We start from the raw sequence: 20,730 nt of genomic DNA, 5'->3' as shown, positions 1-20,730 counted from the left end.
CATTTTCTGCGGCAAAAAGTTTAACTTTTTAATTTTGCCTACCTGCCTAAAAGTCCTGAAAAATTAAGCATTTCTCCAAACTTTATTAAATTCCAAATATTTTATAGCGGTTTCCGTATAATTATGTTTTGTGTAAGAAATTTTACAACTACGGTTCGTTGGTTGTGTATTAAAGGGAAGAAAAAGGCGCTGTAATAACTGCAGTTATTACAAAATAACGACATGTGTTAAACGATTGATCTTGTTGGAAATAAGAGAGTATAACTTCCGAACGCCGGGTCAAAACGACTTATCTAGACGAGTTTAAAATGTGTCAGGGACGTTGTATGTCTGCTGAGTGGTCATCACGTATGTTTGAGTGCTTTAACAGTTCTAGTCATTTAAACCCGGAAGCTTCATATTGAAAAAATGTCATTTTTCTCCTGTGGACGTAATCAATATGACCTATTGGCTTACATGGTGAACATATTTAACCATAGAAGTCGCGTAATATTGATCAAACAAACTTTTCATTGATTTGGACAGCTGATATAACACTCCGTTCTAAAAATGGCGCAATTCTTTCAATGAGATTGGCATGCATGAAATTGACTTTTCAGCACTGGGACGCTACCAAGCGGATCGAAAACTACTGCAACGTAATTTTTATAAAAGTCATAAGCGATAAGCATACACTTTTTTTTATCTTAAAAGTGACTCAACGTATCGCACAACGGTATATTCTTATGTTCTTTCTCACAGAAAGCAAGTTTGCAAGCTTTCGTTGCAACGCCTTTAAATTATTTATTATATATCAATTACAAAACTTCGAAGAGTTCAAAAAAAAAATTTGATCAGTTTGTTTTTCTAATGTCCCTAGTAAGTTTGGCGAAAAAGACTTAAACTTGCAACGCAAACATTACATGTTTTGTGTAACAAAAATTGTCAAAACGAAAATCTTGATATTTTCGCGAAATAGATCAAAAGTTAAGCTACCAGGTAATTAAAATGAAAACCAATGGCTTGTCATTTGTGTTTTATGTGTATTATTGCGTCATAAAGACCACGCGTTCCAATTCCCAACGCGCTCAAATTAAGCCTCGGCAACAGTTGCCGCAATGATTCCAATAATTAAGATTTCTCTTTTCCTGCGTACTCAGCGCTATAACGGGTATTCCCCAGAGAGCCTAAACGACAGTTGTTAGAAGCTTGAAGCGCATGGAAGCCGGTTTCTGCATCGGTTTATGGGCATGCGGCGGATTTCGACAAGAAAAACCGCAGAGCCGCCGAGCCGGGTATAAAAGCGTCCATATCAGCAGCAGCTGGCGCATAGGTATTCTTTGATACCTACTACAGTTTGGTAAGTTGGTGTTTAACTGATTTTGTTTTAGCCTTGTTCTAAAGTGATAGTGATTGGTTGCTTGTTAGTTTATAATTACGGCTTAGGCCTAGATGTCATAGTTAAATCCATGAAGTCTTTGGAACGATATCATCTGGCGTATTGAGAAATTGTAAATGTAGGCTTACCAATTAAAGTTTTAGGGTCTAGTGCAGCAGTGCACAACCACAGGATAAATTTGTATACTAGACCTCAGCTATTAAAACTGTAAGGTCTTTAGGTTGTTCACTTCTGCGCTAAAACCAAGTTTTTCTTGGTCATATTTTGAATAACCTATATTGGGCGATGTCAGGCGAGTGAGAGAGTACATTTTCTAAAGTTACACGTGCAAGGCCTGATTTTAATTCAAAGTAGACTGAATTTGTTTTATACGGACTTAAAAAGAGGTAAACTTAGATTTAATGAAAAAAAGTCGAAGGCAGAATATAGGCACAAATATAAGGTATGAAAGTTGAACTGACATCACCTCTAGCGAAGTAGCCTACAGGAAACCAGTCAAATCACCTTGATGTCAAACTGTTGTATTTACGAGCTCAACAAAGTAACTTTGTTTCAGATATTTTCTGACGTCATCAATCCAAACAGGACAACGTCATCATCATGGTGCCGCGTCCTACCAACAAAGAAACTGCGAAGGGTAACGACCTCAAAATTACGTCACAGTTATGTGGGTTATACTGGATAAATTTGTCGCCTAACCTTTAACCTTGCACGTGCAGGAGAATGCGGACCGGGAGACGACCCGATGCCCTTTCTCCGCCCCACCGAAAAGGAGCTGCTCGCTTTTGCCTCCATGTCCTACGATGGCAAAAAGAGCTGCTGGGTACCCCACAAAAAGGAGGGGTTCGTGAGGGCGGAAATCCAAGATTCGAGCGGAGAAAAAGTTACAGTCAAGACCAGCAAGGGCGAGGTTTGTTGAGCATGAAATTTCCCCCTTTTATTACCAAGTTTAGAAACGAGTTATCATTGCGTTAACGTTGTCAATATTTTACTATTTTATCTTACTTTTTTTATAGAAGCGCTTAAAGTAGTCATTGTTACGCTACGGAATTATTGCAGAAATCTTTTTTTGTGCCATCGAATATGTAAATTTAGCCAGTTTACGACCGTTTCTCTTCGATGATACAGTATCTCATCTACGATTGCATAAATAATAATTCGTAAATAGTTTACATTAAATACTTGATGGTAGTAACTCTTTCACCAGACCTTATCACTCAAAAAAGACGACATTCAGCAAATGAACCCGCCGAAGTTTGAACAAGCAGCCGACATGGCCAATATGACTTTCTTGAACGAAGCAAGCGTCTTGAATAACTTGAGAACCCGTTACGCTTGCTTGAGAATCTACGTGCGTAGCGGCTAACGGATAATTTAATTTATGAAAATAAGTAGGCTACAGCTATTGCCTCGTATTTGTTGTGAAAAGGCTCTTTTTCGGGTACTTAATGTACTGTACTATACTTTTCCTCTAAGCGCGGCCTATTCATCACTCATTACTTAATTATTTATGTGAGCATTGTTTTCTATATAGACCTATTCTGGTCTATTCTGCGTCTGCGTCAACCCTTACAAGTGGTTGCCAGTGTACGGTGTTAAGGTCGTTAGCATGTTTCGCGGGAAAAAGCGCTCCGAGATGCCGCCGCATCTCTTCTCGGTGGCCGATAACGCCTATCATGACATGTTGACTGATCGTGAAAACCAATCTATTTTGATTACGTAAGTACATGACAAACTTGCAATAGTAAACATCCCTACAGAGTCCGAGTCCGGCATTAGAAAGAAAACTAGAGAGAAAAGTTTCACCCTCATGAATGGTTGTCCGTTATCTCACCCCAAATAAAAATCTGTTTTCCAGCGGAGAGTCCGGTGCCGGTAAGACTGAGAATACAAAGAAGGTCATCCAGTACTTCGCCAACATCGCTGCCGCTGTGCCGAAAGATGGAGGAGAGACGAAGAAACAGAATCTTGAGGACCAGATTGTCCAGACTAATCCTGTGCTTGAAGCCTGGGGTAACGCCAAGACAATCCGCAACAACAACTCTTCTCGCTTTGTGAGTGAACAGGAGAGCAGAAAGATGCTTAAGCCTTAAATGCTTGGCTAGTTTAAGTTATTTTAAAAGAATTTCTGATAATGATCGTCAGATGGTCAGCATAGTTGTTTGCAATTCTATATTCGTTTGATTTATTCCGTCACAGTTAAAATGCAAAGTTATTGATAATAATAACAAGAATGACAAAAAATAACAAACGCACGCGAACAATTAACGCAAAAGTTTCACTCCGCTTGTATTGTATTCTAGAATAATATCATGCGGTCAAGCTTCACTTATTTTGTCGGAAGTAGAATTTATTTGTTTTTTCCTTCAACTTCCAGGGCAAGTTCATTCGAATTCACTTCGGCACCAGCGGAAAGCTCTCTGGAGGCGACATCGAGTCCTATCTTCTGGAGAAATCTCGAGTCATCTTCCAACTGCCGGCTGAACGTGGCTACCACATCTTCTACCAGGTAAGTGCAAAACGTTTTCGATTTTTTCCTTCCGTTTAATCTTAAATCTTCAGTTTGTCGGTTCGCTGGACAATGAGATGACAGTAATGAGTAATCAAGTTGTCTTGTGCTCTTTTTTTCCAGCTAATGACCTCTGGTGACCAGGGTCTTCTGGATACGCTCCAGATTACCAATAATCCACGTGACTATTTCTGGGTTAGCCAGGGCGTTACCACTGTCGACAACATGGACGACAAACAGGAATACGAATTCACCGACGTGAGTGACAAATATCTTTTAATGCTTTTATGCTATACGACGAGAAAGTCGTATTATCCTACGCAAAAGCTTTCTCAACTTATTCAGTACCAGCGGTGTCCTATTGATGTTTGTTTTAAGAATTGACTGACACTCGCATGCCTATTTAAGTAATTATCAATTAACCTATTAATTGACTAATATGGAACGTGATTACTTCTGTAACAGGAAGCTTTCCGAGTCCTGGGCTTTAGTGATGAAGAGAAACTGAATGCTTATCGCTTGACTTGTGGCGTCATGGTGTTTGGTAACATGGCGTACAAACAAAAGCCAAGAGAAGAACAAGCTGAGGTCGACTCCGTTGACGGTGGGTGACTGTGTAACTGTTAACTGTAACTTGTGTAACTGCTAACTGTTAACTGCTAACTGCTAACTGCTAACTGCTAACTGCTAACTGCTAACTGCTAACTGCTAACTGTTAACTGTTAACTGACTGTTAACTTGTGTAACTGAATCCTTACTTTCAGCCTTACTTTCGTGTTTTTATTTCTATGCGAGATGAAAATAGGCAGCAAAATAAATTGCATAGGCTCTTCTTGTAACGGACAACGCAATAACTCGATCCGGTTGTATTTTAAAACAACTTAATTGACGATACCTTGGATCAGTCAGTTAGCCGGGAAATAATTTATTGATGATCATATTTTCCATTTTTATATTAATTGCCATAATATGACGATAGCGGCACCAGCGGAATCTCAAACTTAAGATAGAATCGTTCAATTGTATTCTCTTAAGTCGTTTTCGTCTAGACTGAAACTTAATTCACCGCATCAAATCCTGATCTAATTTCCAATATTTCACTTTCAGTATCTGATAAAGTCTCCTACCTCTTCGGTATCAGCTCGCCTGAGTTCTGCAAGAGCATCACTCGCCCTCGTGTAAAAGTCGGTACCGAATACGTACAGAAGGGCCAGAATATCGCCCAGGTAAGCGAGGATATTCAAACAGCAATAAAGATTGTTTTGCAGTACATTAGACATGGTTGTAGTATCGACCGAAACGTCTGACTAACATAATACCTTCCGCTGTATTGGTTCTTGCATTCGGTCTACGCAAAAGATTGTTTTATTTCCATGTTTTCTTTACTGTCTTTTTACTGTGACTGTGCATTCGTTTCTGCTCTTTAGTGCAAAAATTCCACCGGTGCTCTTGGTAAAGCCGTGTACGACAATCTTTTCAAGTGGATCGTTTATCGCCTCAACGTTACCCTGGACACAAAGCTGCCCAAAAACTACTTTGTCGGTGTCTTGGACATCGCTGGTTTTGAAATCTTTGAAGTGAGTATAGCACTTCAAATATATACCTAACACTTTCGCGATTTGACGTTATAATAGTTTCAAGCCCAGGAAAGTATTGCCAATTCGTCTTGCAGTTATAGTCATTAACATTTTCGAAGCAGTTTCCTTCTTGATTTATGTTTATGAATTTCCTTTTATTAGTTTTATTAGTTATTAATCTCTAATACTGTTGTTAACTCACTCTTCGATTTTTCCTCTCCTGCGCAGTTCAACACCTTCGAGCAGCTTTGCATCAACTTCACCAACGAGAAACTGCAGCAGTTCTTCAACCATCACATGTTCGTTCTGGAGCAGGAGGAATACAAGAAGGAAGGAATCGAATGGGAGTTTATCGATTTCGGAATGGATCTTCAGGCTTGCATCGAGCTCCTGGAGAAGGTAACCGAAATCCGAAAAATTTTCAGAGTTTTCTGGAGTTTCTTTTAACCTTATTACCAAACACAAACCTAAGGCCAAAGACACCCCATAATATTGGCTAAAATCCAGAGTTTGATAGACAATAGTGATCTTTTTTCTCGAAATAATCGTACGCTAGAAGCTGCGTTTTGGATCAAATGCTATTCTCACGTGAAGGTTAAAACTAGTTTGAAATTATCTTTAGCCCAAGTCGAACGGTAAGATGCAATTTAGAGCTTAAATAAAAGTTTAACTTTAAGTTCTTCCTGATTAACATAACTACAGCGGAGGTATAACTGAACCCGTCCAAACATTTTGATTGCTTACTCTTTCTTATCATATGAGAGCAAGCCTTAAAGGTTTTGTTATCTTTTATCGAAGCCCATGGGAGTGTTCTCCATCCTTGAGGAGGAGTCTATCGTTCCCAAGGCAACGGACGAAACGTTCAAAAACAAGCTCTACGAACGCCATGAGAAGAAGTCTTCGGCCTTCATGAAGCCAAAAGTCGGAGGAAAAGTGAAGAGCAACGCCCACTTCTCTGTCATCCACTACGCCGGAATTGTGAGTTGTCATCTGGTTTGGAAGAACACAGTTGTAACGTGAACTTGAAACTTGTTACTGGTACACAATAGTGCAGTGGTATATAACAGTGGTCGGTCAATTTAATCCACGGCGATTAAACCCAGGACATTTTCAACCCACGGATGTTGTTTGGGTCGTCCGGGCTTGAATCGTTTGTGGGTTAAATCGAGCTGAAACCGTATCTTGAGTGAAATGTTTGTTGATTTGAAGTAATTGTTCGTATCATGGTAAATGACGTCACGTCCGCTCATAATTCTTCCTGAATCCATTTTTCTCTAAACCCGTCAGCCAGCTAAACTCTTAACGTTTAAGAATATTTCAACCAGAAGGGGCTAAATCCACTGTTCTGTAACAATCAGGTCGGATACAACGTCGGAGGTTGGTTGGACAAGAATAAGGATCCGCTCAACCAAACCGTGGTCGGGCTCTTCCGTAAATCTACCAACAAATTGATGGCGAATCTTTTCCCGGAAGTCCCAGAAGACAGTAAGAATACTTTAGAACGAAAACAAAATGTTTCGGAAAAACTAATCAACCACAAGCTTGATTATGCACGAGTTGAACGCAAACTCAATATCATACATCAGTTTATTTTATCTTAGTTATTCTATAACTTATTGTGACGTAATAACGCAACTTTGTGACGTAGCTGGCGGATCCAAGAGAAGAAAGGGCGGTGGAAGCTTCCAGACTGTCTCTGCGCTTTACAGGGTCAGTGGGTTTACCCTCAAGTTATTGCAAAATGAGGCTGTATTCGCGTTGTGTTATTCGTAGAAATAACTCTGGTCAAATTTTTCGTCAACCAGGAACAACTGAATAAGTTGATGACCAACTTGCGTAACACCAAACCCCATTTCGTGCGTTGCCTCATCCCCAACGAGATGAAGCAATCCGGCGTCATGGATGCAGGTACGTCATTATGACGAAATCAGACGTCATCCTGATTGTTCTGTTTTCCATTTAATCGCGTGTATATATGACGAGCTTCAATATTTTAGCGTTGGTTCTTGGCCAGTTGAAATGCAACGGTGTACTTGAAGGTATTAGGATCTGCAGAAAGGGATTTCCTAACAGGCTGCAGTATCCTGAGTTCAAACAAAGGTGAAATTTATGCAATGACAAACTTTGTAACTGAATCAAAACTACAACGTTTGCATAACGTTAATGTACTTCGTTTGTTGTCTTACATTTCTATTTTTTAGTCTTTTTATATTTCACCGCCATACACACGAGGTCTTGTAATCGAATAAAACACACGTCACAACTTAGGGACTCCTCATCTTATCGTAACCTGCACAGAACATAATTCAACTAAAAGACATTATATCCTCCTATAGATACCAAATCCTGGCCGCAAAGCAAGTAGCCAACATAGTGGACAGCAAAAAGGCCACCGAGACTATCTTGAGTGCAATTGAACTGGACCTTGCCCTCTACAAAATTGGTCACACAAAGGCAAGTAGAGATGATCCGCTTCTTGTTATTCCCTTGTTGCTTTGTTGCTTTTTACTTGAATACGAAACCGCTGAACTTTATTTCGTAATAAGTTGATACAGTAATAAGGTACAATGTACTAGTTCCTGAAGGTCTTTAGGTAATTTATTATTGCAGTACTCATGTAACAGTTCGAACAGTTATCATTTTTCGTTATTTGACCTTAAGTTACGACTAACTCAATAATTAATCTGTTAAGTTTGCAATGCGCTTGCACGCGCTCTAACGTAAGAATGTTTACTGCAGCTGAAACATCGCAGCAGACGTTTTAACTCAACTTACACAGTCTAAATACTTCTTATTTTCCTGTTTAATTGAAAGAATGTCCTCACGTTCTAGATCTTCTTCAAAGCTGGAGTCCTTGCCGATCTTGAAGACAGGAGAGATGACATTCTGGCCGTAATCGTGACTAAGATGCAATCGCGATCAAGAGGAAAACTGATGAGGATCGAATTTCAGAAGATGCTCGAGCGACAGTGAGTGACGCGTGTTTAAGAAGACACCTACCTGTATGACATCATAAAGCTGATATTATGACGTCATTAATTATTTCATTATTACATCACAGACGTGCAGCCCGTGCCATCCAGAGGAACATCAGAAAATTCCTCCAGTTCCGCGACTGGCAGTGGTGGAAGTTGTACACCAAGGTAAAAATCTCGGATGCTGTCACCTCCGCTTACCCATGAGACTTCATCTGCCTCATTATCACTATCCAGAGTGTAACTTATTTGTTCTCCATTTAGGTGAAACCCCTGCTCAACGTGGTCCGAGTCGAGGATGAGTTGAAGGCGAAGGATGAGGAGATTGCTGAGCTCAAGGAGAAGCATGAGAAGGAAGAAAAGCTGAGGAAGGAGTATGAGGAAAGATGCGTCACCCTCCTCGCCGACAAGAACAACCTCACCCTTCAACTTCAAGCCGTGAGTGAAATGTGTCCTAAAGCATCAGAAAACTCAACTTAAGTTGACTAAAATACCAGATAACATTAACACGATTAGTCTGCGGTGGCGTTTACTTTGCTAACCAGATCTGGAGCCCAGGTCACAGTTAACCGCTGACTGATGTTTAAAAGCATAAAACGAATAATTTCAGTTATAGGGATCGATAAGAATAAGCAAATAGCAAAAAAAGCAAATCTAGAAACTATCTTATACAAACACTGTTCAATCTCAAGTCGTTATCTCGCTGTTTGCCTTTTGAAACCGCGGTCTTATATAGAACAAACAGACGCATTACGACAAGCAAAGCGTTTCGCTGATTGCGCTGCCCGCTCGTATTTGAATTCCATTTATTTACTGACGTATTGATCAAGAGGTCAATGACCTTAGCTTTAGGTTGATCTATGGGTATCATTAAAGGTCAGGAGAGAGGTCGGGTTGAGGATATAACTATAATGATAGAACAAACACTTGTTTCGTATCATTGTTGCCTGTTTTTGTGAATTCGGTCTTGTCTTCACATCGATTGATCAAACTATTTAATCTTCTTTTACGGCTTATTGCTTTGTGTTCCGAAATTACATATTACTAAATGTTTTCTAAAACAAGCAAAGTCATTTCATTTTTTGCAAAGTCTGTGTGCTAATCGAGTGACTCATTCTTTACGCTTCTGACTTCATTATTTGCAGTTTGATTCATTCGTTTTTTTTGTGAGCTAATTTATGACGTAGCGTTGGACAGTGCCAGACGAACCAACGGTAAATTAACATTAACAAATGACATTAGTATATTACATTTAAATTTGAGGGACGAGCGGTGGTTTAAAGCAAGTTGCAGACGCTAACGTAGCTTAAAGAAATTTTCTTGAACAAGAAATATTTTAACGTGAATGACTTGGGCAAGTTTTACAATTTTCGTCCAAGTGTCCCCAATTTCAGGTTTAGTTTACATGGAACAAAATGTGACTTAAATTTATTCGCAATGTTGCGGTAATTTTATTCGTTATTTGCAACCAAAGTTGTCCAAACTTTCTCTTAAAGCATTTTTTGCATAAATGTCTCTTTAGAACGACTAAAACTGGTTTATTTTTCTTTCCTGAAGACGGCACGAGCGAAGTTTGGGTTTAATATTTGTCAAACAATTCATCTATTGTCTTAGCTGTCAGTCTCTCTCGTTCGATTGTTTGTTCATAGTCTCCCATTGTTTGACGTCAGAGATGACGATAAACTGTCATTTGTTAACAATCTTTACGATGCTGTCTCTTCAATCAATTCCTATTTTTACTTTCGGCCCTGTTTGAGCTGGACATAACTTAGTGAGAATTTGTCCGTTTACACCCGTATTAGTCAGCTACGTTCAAGGGTATTTTAAATGATTGCTCGAGCTAGTTCAGAGGAAAACCGATTTCGAATTTTGTGGTGATTTTGCGTCACGATACGTTTTCGTTCTGAGACAAGTTTTCGGAGAACAAGTTACAAAAAAGTACCATATAAAAGATTAAATATGTCAAATCTTGATGGTAGCGAAGTTGTCGTCCATCGACGCTCCCGGAATAGGAGAAAGCCAGTGACGCAGATTAACTTTCCCTCTGACAGTGATGACGAAATCGCCCATAAAACTCGTCCAAGCAACAGCAATGGAGCTTTGGATTTACGAAAATCTCCATCGCAAAATGAAAATCGAGTTTTACGCAGTTCTTGCAAAGCGCCATCTCACGAAGAGAATTTTTGTCACCCCAAGAACGACAAAGCCGTTGTTGGTGTCAGCTATGACGTCATTGGTACGTCTGATGATGTCGTCAACTACGGCCTGGTTCACGCCCCAAGGTATTCTGACGCTGATGATGAAATTGATGAAGTCACACACAGACGGTGCTCTCTCATGAGTGGTAAAATGAGCTCGAAATTGGTCGAGTTACGTAATCGTTACGTCAGCCATAACCTATTCGACGATCCAATACCTAGCGTTGCCAGTTCCGAGGAATTTGACCCATCTAACTATGACCAAGTAACAACCAGTTTAGGTTACGTCAATGATAAAACCCCTGATATAAACAATGATGTAGGTTCTTACAGTGACGGGCATGACAGGGTAACAAACTGGTTATTGGACGTTGATAACAGAGATACTGAAAGCGAAGGCCTTGGTCGACGTAGAACAGAAACTTCTAGCGAAAGCGGCCTGTTTATGGCGTGCAAAAGCTCGCAGAAAGGTCAAAGCACGCCCGAGCTAAACGAAAGCGGTAAAGAGAATCTTCAGCAGACAGCCGAACCTCAGACGGAACCGGTGTTTGTGAATGAAAATATCAACTCCAGGGTGCCGCCTTCTTTGCGATATAAAATATGCTTTGAGGTAATTCAGATGACAAACCTGGAGCCAGTTTTGACACCAAAGCACTTATACACCATGCAAAAAATTATTTACGTCCGATAAATAATATTTAGTATTTAATCGTTGTTATTTTTTACAGTGTTAGTTCCAGTTATTTCAAACGATATCATTAAAATGATCATTCTCTTACAGGAGCAAGAGAATCTTGCAGATGCGGAGGAGAGAAACGAGCAACTGGTCAAAGTCAAGCAGGATCTCGAAAACCAGGTTGATAAAAAATCTTCAGTTAACATAATCAAGACTGCTCAGTCAGCAAATATCATTGAGTTTTCGTTTGATACGATCTAGTAATTGTGATGTCACAATAGAATGCCGAGATGCAAGAGCGCTTGGAGGAGGAAGAGGCGACCAATGAACAATTGAGCGCCGCGAAGAGGAAGCTTGACAGACAAGTCGAAGATCTTACTCATGACGTTGAAGAAGCCGAGAGCAACATCAATCGCCTCGAGAAGGACAAGCAGGTTGGTTGTTTAATAATCGATTATTTAATAGATAAATAGTAGATGACGTAATCGATAAAGTGGTAATCGATTAATATTACCAGTTAATAATTGAATAATTTTATTTCAATAATTTTATCTCTTCCATACTTGACAACTTGCAAAGTATGGCTTTTGTCTTAAACGGAAGGAAGTAATCAACAAGTGGATTTAATTAATTGACAATCACTCGACTAATAAGACAATTAATATCATTGATATTACAAACGTCAAACAAACGGTAGCTCGTAGCAGTAACGAAATACTGAAGTTACACTCTCAAATGGTTGGTAACTTATTCTCCTTCTTCAGGGTCTTGATCTCAAACTCCGTGGATTGCAATCCGACTTGGAGCAGCGTGAAGAATCCATCAGCCGCCTCAACAAAGAGAAGAAACAGCTGGATCAAGTCAACCAGCAGACTCTGGAGGACCTCCAAGCTATGGAGGATAAGGCCAACCACCTCGGAAAACTTAAGACCAAGCTTGAGCAGCAGATTGAAGACGTGAGTTAAATACTCGCCTTTGTAATAAACTAGTGACAACCTGGTTGAATTAACTATTAACTCTACCCAACATTAACTATAGTTGATGGCGCATTAACCTTTCCAATAAAACAGTTGGAGCGTTTTAAAAGTTTACTTGGTTGCTACGTCATCACTGTGTTTTGTGTTCATCGGTAAATGCTTTCTAATTTTGAGCAAAACGTGTGAACTGTTTCCATTGAGCCAGCCTAAGTTTACGTTGAATTACAAAATGACTCAACCTACAAAATGGTAAAAGTATCAATGAACTAGGTGGAGGATTCCCTGGAACAAGAACGCAAGCAGAAGTCCGATCTTGAAAAAGCAAAGAGGAAACTCGAGAACGACTTAAGGAACGCGAACGACAACATCATGGATCTCGAGAAGGATAAATCTTCTCTGGAAGAAGTTAATCGCAAGTATGTATCGTGACGTGACAATTAACGGTAAAATTTGTCATAATAAAGATTTATTGCAACCTTTTTCATATTAGGAAAGACTTCGAAATCAACCAGCTCATTGGACGCTTTGAAGACGAGCAGAATATGGTTATCCAGCTCCAGAGGAAGATTAAGGAACTCCAGGTGAGAGAAAAAATATCTGTCTAAATACTACCTGTAAAAAATAATACAGAAAGACTGATCTGTCTTATCAATAAAAACTGTTACGAAATATTTTAATATTGAAATAATAGTTATTGCTGAACTTTTGATAGTAATAACTTTAATAACTTTTAACAGCGGTGACGACTAACAATGAACATAACAGCAATAACCACTAACAATAGTATTACGAACCTTAAAATCCGCTTGCTTCCTTCACTAGGCGCGCGTTGAAGACACAGAAAGCGAGTTGGAGATTGAGAGGACCGCCCGCAACAAGATTGAGAGAAACAGGAACGATCTTGTGCGTGAAATGGACCATCTCACAGAGCAACTGGAAGAAGCTGGTGGTGCAACAGCGGCTCAGGTGAGGCGGTGTCAAATGTAACAAGTGTTTGAACGCTGAGCTTATGGATAAGGTGACTGTTGTTCATTTTGACTGATGATGATTTGGTTTCTCTTGGTATGCAGGAGTAAAATTTCAGTGAAGTAAAATTAACTATCAGTTTATTCAATAGCCATACGGCGTCACGTTTTTTTCCATTCGTCTAAAATATTTTGTTGTCTATCATAAACCAGATCGAACTGATTAAACGTCGCGAAGCCGACTACCTTAAACTTCGTCGCGAGTTCGAAGAGGCTGTCATGCAAAATGACGCTGCCTTGAGCCAAATGAAGAAGAGACAACAAGACCAGATCAACGACCTAGTTGAAACGGTAGGTGTCGTCGAATCGTAACCTGGTTCGAAACCAGCCTGAACCGCTCTTCGTTATCATTTTCTTTTCTCTTCAGGTCGAGAGCTTGACCCGTGTTAAGAACAAGGTCGACAAGGAGAGAGTTCAACTTCAACTTGAACTTGATGACGTCACTAGCCAGCTTGAGGAAATCAGCAAGATGAAGGTAATTTGTGACGTCAGAAGCGGGACACACCACTTCAGAAATTACTGCCACAAGCCACAAGTCTTAGAAGCCCGATGTCGTAATTCTTCACGTTCCCTTGTCTTTTCCTCTCATTTCAGTCCCGTGCGGAAGCTAACGTTCGTGTCATGGAGGAGCAAGTGACCGACTTCAAAATCAGGGTTGAGGAGAACTTCCGCAGCATCAACGAGCTCACCATTATCAAGAACAAGCTCACCAGTGAATCAGCTGATAGTTCTCACCTACTTGAGGATGCTGAGAGCAAAGTGGGTGAAGAAATTCCCGAGAACGTCCGTTTGTGAAAAGTCGAATGTTTTTACCAAACTTTTGATACGTTTAGGTCAGTGCCTTGTCCCGTGCTAAGTCTCAAATGACGTCACATATTGAAGACCTCAAACGTCAGCTCGAGGAAGAATCGAAGGTATTATTGGTAGCCACTTCTGTTCAGCTGCTTAAAAATAATAATTACAGTAATAAGCATTTGTACAACGCTCTATAACTGGTAAAAACGTTCGCAACTTCATAGATTTTTGGTTTATGGAAAAGTGTTTATATCGTCTTGTAATCTTTATTCCAGAGCAAGCACTCTCTAGCTCACGCTCTCCAAGCTGCACGCCACGACTTGGACCTCCTCCGGGAGCAGGTGGAAGAAGAACAGGAAGGCAAGAGTGAACTTCAAAGAGCACTCTCCAGGGCGAACGCCGAAGTTGCCAACTGGAGGCACAAATATGAGACAGACGCTATTCAAAGGATGGAAGAGCTCGAGGAAGCCAAGTACAGCACTCTCTTATCTTCATCTCTTTTATCCTCATCTCTCTTATTCTCATCTTTTTTATCCCTATCTCTCTTATCCTCATCTCTCTTATCCTCATCTCTCTTATCCTCATCTCTCTTATCCTCATCTCTCTTATCACTCTCTCTGTTATCTTCATCTCTTTTATCCTCATCTCTCTTATCCTCATCTTTCTTAGCCTCATCTCTCTTATCCTCATCTCTCTCATCCTTATCTCTCTTATCCTCATCTGTCTTATCATCCTGATAAAGCTTGATAATCCCGCGCTTCAACACTGATTTTTTACCTTGTTCAATTCTTCCTCATCAGGAAGAAGCTTGCCATTCGTCTTCAGGAAGCTGAAGAGCAAACTGAGAATGCTCTTGCCAAGTGCGCCAGCTTGGAGAAGACCAAAATCCGTCTTCAGAATGAAGTAGAAGACCTGACTATTGATCTCGAAAGAGTAAGTTGCAAATAACAAACCAAACGATAATAATTAAAACCAAACAATATAAAACCAAACAAATAACATAGAAAAATAAAAATCACAAAAAATTGCAATGGTGACAAATTCGTATTATTAATTTTGAAAGAATATTTTTTGTAAACTCATTTTCAAAGCTATCAATTTCAGAAGAAAACGGCTTCATAAAAGAATGATAACAAAGCACTATTCAAGCATTGAGTTATGAGCGTCCAAACACATAAAAACAACAACAGGAAATTGATAAAACCGTTATCATTCCAGGCAAACGCTACCATCTCTGCCTTGGATAAGAAACAGCGCAACTTCGACAAAGAGATTGCAACTTGGAGCCAAAGAGTTGAGGAACTCCAAGCTGAACTTGAAGCCTCTCAACGTGAGGTCCGCACCTACTCAACTGAGATATACAAACTCAAGGCTTCTTATGAGGAAAGTATTGAGCAGCTTGACATCATTCGCAGAGAAAACAAGAACCTGACTGGTAAATCTACGCAATGTTTTGAAATTTTGCGTTAGCTCATTAGCTTTTTAGTGTTGTGTTGGCCTATTTTTCATAGACAATGAAACTAATGTTACGGATGAGAAAACTGCATTCAACTTTGCTTCGCATCTTACTAGTTAGCCTACTTAGTGCTTAATGCTTGCTAACTTGCTCTGTGTTAAGTGGAAAGTTTTTCAAATGTTTCCCAAACACTTTTGCTTACAGAGGAGATTAGCGACCTCACCGATCAACTTACAACCGGAGGAAAGTCACTCCACGAGCTCGACAAAGCCAGAAAGAAGGCTGAGCTTGAGTGTGAGGAACTGAGAGCCGCCCTTGAGGAAGCTGAAGGCGCCCTTGAGCTCGAAGAGGTAACAACCTTTATCGGAGTAATTCATTTTTATCAGCAACTGCAAAAACTGTAGTTTCTGTTTTAGAAAATCCATTTTGTCACAAAAATTGGTGTTTTGTTTCCAGAGCCGAGTCCTTCGCCTTCAGCTTGAGTTGACCCAAGTTAAGGCCGACATTGATCGCAAGTTGCAGGAGAAAGAAGAGGAATTCGACAGCACAAGGTCGACTTTGACAAGACATAGCTTACGTTTATGCAAAAAGTTTACTAAAACATAACTCCAAATAGAAATTAAGTGAAACGGTGTTTTTATAGAACCTAGACCTAGACCTAGACCTAACCTTGTAAGAACCTTTAACCTCCCGCAGGAAGAATAATACTTCCCACTAAACAGGCCTATGCTTGAACTGCTGTTAAAACGTCAGGGCTAGATACTACGCGTTTAAATAAAAACAAACAAAACCTTAACTGAAAACGAATTCTAACTTTATCCTCCTGCAGGAAGAACCATGCTCGTGCGATCGAATCCATGCAAGCGAGTCTGGATGTTGAGATCAAGAGTCGAGCCGATGCCGTACGCGCGAAGAAGAAGTTTGAGAGTCAGCTCAATGACACCGAGATGCAACTCGACCATGCGAACCGTAACTTGGGTGAACAGACTAAGCTTGTGAGGAAACTCCAAGTCACCATCAAGGTTTCATTTCTTTTGATTTCTTGTTAATTTTTTTCTGGCCTGGCAGAGTTGTTTAAACAAACTTTAAGCAATAAAATTCAATATTTTAATTTTTGTATTAAAGCTTTCCTTTCATAAAGCAGCTGACACGATTATTCGTGTCTCTATAATTTTGAAAACAGAAATTCAAAACCTACTTTTTAAGCAGAGTTAAGCGGTTTTAACGACCTTTTGATGTAGGAAATCCAAGACCAGATGGACGAAGATCAGCGCATCCACGAGGAACTCCGGGAGCAGTACAGCATCCAAGAGAGAAAGATCACCATCATTCAGTCCGAATATGAAGAAACAAAATCTGCTCTTGAATCGAACGAGCGCGCTCGTAAGTAATTTATTTTTCACTCAAGTTGGCTTTGGAGTTTCTGAGTATCCTCAGTGTTGAGTGCTTTTCGTTATGACCAGGCTAAAATTGAAGTGGAGTTTATAGGTTAATCTTAAAGTTCTACCATCAAATCTTTTTTATTATTATTTATTTTAGGCTTTTAGTTGTGTAGATTTATCTTATCATTTTGAAGTATCTGCCACATTAATTATTTGTCAATTAGTTTCTATTTAATCGTAATGACGTCACTGATGCGTAGGCAAGCACGCCGAAAACGAACTGCTCGACATCAGCGACAGAATCAACGGTCTCTCTGCTCAGAACTCCGCTTTGTCTGGAGCTCGCAGAAAGCTGGAGACTGAGAACGAACAGCTCCGAGCTGAATTGGAGGAGGCTCTTATGATCGCCAAGGATGCTGACGAAAGAGCCAAGAAGGCAACATCTGATGTAAGATAGAAAAAAACTTCCCTGACAGACTGATTTCCATGTTTCATAGCCCCTTTTGATTTTAGAATTAACTAATATTGGTTTATCAATTATTCGTGTTTAAATTTAATCGCGCTTGTAAACAACTGTTTAGTTATCTCCATCTTGCTTTTTATCACATGCTAAGCATATATCCGTGTAAAATTATATCAAGTTTCAAGTTTTTAGGCGTTTAGTCGAAGTTCAACTTAACTAGTTTGTATGCTTAACTCGATTATTCTTCCCGAAGGCATCTCGTATGTCGGAGGAACTCCGTAGCGAGCAACAACTGCTGATGTCATTGCAACGAGTGAAGAAGACTCTTGAGACTCAAGTCCACGAGATGTCGGTATGGAAACACGTTATGATACAAAGTACCACAACAGCAGTACAATAAGGACAAAAACCGACAAAGCATTTTTTCGTATCTTTTGTTTTTGGAAAATTAAATTCACTGAAAAAAAAGAAAATTGTAATTGTTGATTATTGCAACTTGGTACAACAAGTCGCTTTCAACTCTTTACAAGTTAAAAAGAAAAATGAAAATTGAGAACAGGCTGCAATAAGTTATCTCTTCACCGCAGATCAAACTAGATGATGCTGAGGCTTACGCTCTCAAAGGAGGACGCAAGGCTCTGGCCGCTCTCCAGGCTCGCATCAAGGAGATAGAGTCCGAGTTAAACGCTGAACAGAAACGTCACGCTGACACTCTCAAGAACTACAGGAAGATGGATCGTCGCCTCAAGGAGCTTTCCTTCCAAGTATGTTATAACCTTTGATGTGACGTAGCTTCCTTTTCTGCGTTGTGTTAATTTTTGACGCATTTAAAGTGTCGTTGTTTCCATTATTCGTGTTGAATTTTTCAATCTCACTTAAGCTGCATTGAACTTATCCTCCACTTATTTCTATCTAAGTTAAATCTCCACAGTTTAATCAAATCAATGATTCAAACTTACCGAGGTCATTATGACGTTTTCGTCGTCATTTAATCCAACCAATCTCCATGTGTCTCTCTTTTTAGGCCGATGAAGATCAGAAGAATCAACTTCGCATGCAGGAGCTCGTTGAAAAACTCCAGCTTAAACTGAAACAATACAAAAAGATGGCTGAAGAAGCTGTACGTATCCGTCACTTATGACGTCAAGGCATAGGTAATTTACTTACATACGTCATCCATTTGAACGATCGCTGTTTTTGTTCTGCAGGAAGAACAAGCGAACCAGAACTTGGCAAAATACAGAAAGGCGACACATGAATTGGAGGAAGCCGAAGAGAGAGCAGAATTGAGTGAGTCCGCTCTCAACAAAGTCCGCACAAAATCCAGATACATGGTGAGTGATAGATGTTGGGCCTGGCCTGGTTTAATCATCCTGATTTAAAATAGTCTGCTGTAATTTATGAAACAGCTCCAAGCGTACCTTGCATGTATATTTCATGAATCTTTAAAATCTCCTGATTTCTTTTAATTTGTTGGTTGAATAGTTAAATAATTCAGTGTTTATTGTGATTTGGTAATTGAATCAGAGTTACTTCGGTTAGGAAGGACATTGTATATCGTTGCATAAACGCAATTGCTATCATTTCAAACCAATGATAATAACAATCACACTAGTAATTAAACAATCATGATATTTGAGTGACAATAATGCGGCAATTTTTGAAGTAGAAATCGTAAAATTCGTTAAATCGATACTTTTAAACGCAACGCCTCGTCTCCTACACTTTTGATTCATCTCGATCTTCTTCCTCTTCCTAGTCTGCCACTGGAGGTAATGCTGGTGGTGGCGGTGGAAGCTACTCCTACAGCATCAGCCGTAAGGTGGTTACCACCAAGGGAGAAAGCAGCTCCTCCCGATAAACCTCCACCTCCTCTTCTCTCTTCTTTTTCTTCATTTCCATGTAAGTGATTGGTGTCAGTAATTATTACAAGAGAATATTTAGCAACCGGGGAATGACCAAGGTTCTAATCAATCTGTCCGCTTGATTCCGGAGTTGTTCTTCTACATTTCTCTTAACTCCGTCTTTTCTTTCCAGCTCTCATTATTCTCTTTCTCTTCCATCTTCTTCTTTCACGCTCGCCAAGGCTGGCCGGAAATGACGCAACATCCTTTCCTTTCAGACCAGTCTGATATCGGAGTCAGTCATGCATGAAACGCAGGAAATGACGTCAGAAAACTCATCCACTCTTCCGATGTTGTCTCCGGCCAAGCCGATCTCTCCATCTCCTCATCACCTGCTCTCGGCCGCTGTTCGTTTCGCGTCAACGAGAAAGTCTGTGACTTCAGATATTGCGTCACAACCTAATGACTTAAAGTCTGCTCACGTAATGACTTCACGAAGAAATACGTCAATCAATGCGGAACTAAACTTCGCTAACGGCACCCATGAGCACGCCTCATTAAATAGTGACGTCATTCATGATGACGTCGACGTGATGTCATCTCGCACTGCATCGTCATCATGAGAGTTTTCGTAAAAAATCAAGAAAAAATCTCGCCGTCTATTCAACTCAGTCGCTAAGTACGAGAGAGTCGTCTGTTGTGGTTTTATTTGCGTTTGTACACAACTTGTGTTGCGAAGTCTCTACATGAGCTTCGCGGTTTCGAAGGATTTTTATTGTTGGTGGCATCATAATGTCATTTCATTTACTTCATTTTTGTCGCCTGCACTTACGCACGGGGCAGAATTTTCATTTTTCACATCGTTCCAATTCGTATCTTTTCTTGTCGTCGTCGCTTTTCACAAAGTTATTAAAGCAACCCCGCAAATGAAATGATCTCTCTTGCAGTGTCTCTGAAGAGTAGGACTTACAGGGCCAGTTTACCACGTCTACTTTACACCAACAGCATATGCCTAGGTGCATAAATAGTCACTTAAGTCAGTTGCAAAAAATAGGGAAAGCCAAAATTTTATATTTCGGAACAACTGCCGTAATGCAGCACGTTACAGAAGGTAGAATTGAAATATAAAATAGCAGATTTGTTTCAAACTTCTGATAGAACCGCTACGAAGAGTTCGTCCCTTCCAAGTCTCATAGCAAAGATAACTAATTGATTGTTTTCTGACACGCGGTAAACTTTATAAAGTTTTTTGAAGTCATACTACGCGTTGTTTTATCATTGTCAGAGCCGTCTCAAATTTAAGTTGTTTCTTTTACATAAGTGTGATTGTTATGGAAACATTCTTTTTGTTTCATAAAACTCCTAATTGTTTGGCAATTATTTGTCACATTTACCATAAAGTATACAAGTTACGTCGAGTCATAACTAACTCAAGTCAAATCATTGCAAACTGAGACCCGAGTTGACTTGGGTCC

At 39.9% G+C, this 20,730-nt stretch overlaps 1 protein-coding gene across 1 annotated transcript; it reads left to right on the top strand.

Moving 5' to 3' along the window:
• The first annotated feature begins 1,273 nt into the window (after positions 1 to 1,273).
• On the top strand, positions 1,274 to 19,698 carry LOC143452118 (uncharacterized). Its single transcript, XM_076952978.1, has 45 exons — positions 1,274 to 1,339; positions 1,935 to 2,015; positions 2,098 to 2,288; positions 2,586 to 2,729; positions 2,913 to 3,097; positions 3,237 to 3,432; positions 3,756 to 3,887; positions 4,011 to 4,145; positions 4,353 to 4,491; positions 4,995 to 5,113; positions 5,315 to 5,464; positions 5,693 to 5,863; positions 6,263 to 6,442; positions 6,823 to 6,949; positions 7,113 to 7,174; positions 7,270 to 7,372; positions 7,462 to 7,564; positions 7,801 to 7,918; positions 8,297 to 8,433; positions 8,526 to 8,607; positions 8,704 to 8,877; positions 11,419 to 11,493; positions 11,595 to 11,747; positions 12,078 to 12,269; positions 12,561 to 12,706; positions 12,781 to 12,871; positions 13,113 to 13,256; positions 13,469 to 13,606; positions 13,683 to 13,790; positions 13,910 to 14,074; positions 14,149 to 14,229; positions 14,386 to 14,582; positions 14,911 to 15,043; positions 15,329 to 15,545; positions 15,771 to 15,916; positions 16,023 to 16,117; positions 16,396 to 16,588; positions 16,808 to 16,949; positions 17,209 to 17,396; positions 17,665 to 17,763; positions 17,999 to 18,175; positions 18,436 to 18,531; positions 18,620 to 18,745; positions 19,171 to 19,313; positions 19,449 to 19,698. Exons 2-44 carry the CDS (start codon positions 1,979 to 1,981, stop codon positions 19,270 to 19,272), a joined length of 5,889 nt encoding a protein of 1,962 aa, XP_076809093.1. The 5' UTR covers positions 1,274 to 1,339; positions 1,935 to 1,978; the 3' UTR covers positions 19,273 to 19,313; positions 19,449 to 19,698.
• Positions 19,699 to 20,730: the final 1,032 nt, after the last annotated feature.

The sequence above is a fragment of the Clavelina lepadiformis genome, chromosome 4, assembly GCF_947623445.1.
Source record: "Clavelina lepadiformis chromosome 4, kaClaLepa1.1, whole genome shotgun sequence".
Taxonomy (NCBI): Eukaryota; Metazoa; Chordata; class Ascidiacea; order Aplousobranchia; family Clavelinidae; genus Clavelina; species Clavelina lepadiformis.
This window is presented reverse-complemented; position numbering and strand designations above follow the sequence as displayed.

Coding starts and splice junctions, on each gene's coding strand:
- LOC143452118 (XM_076952978.1), top strand. CDS start 1,979: ATGGTGCCGCGTCCTACCAACAAAGAAACTGCGAAGG. Junction 6,443..6,822: donor TCATCCACTACGCCGGAATT/GTGAGTTGTCAT, acceptor TGTAACAATCAG/GTCGGATACAACGTCGGAGG. Junction 7,919..8,296: donor ACAAAATTGGTCACACAAAG/GCAAGTAGAGAT, acceptor CTCACGTTCTAG/ATCTTCTTCAAAGCTGGAGT.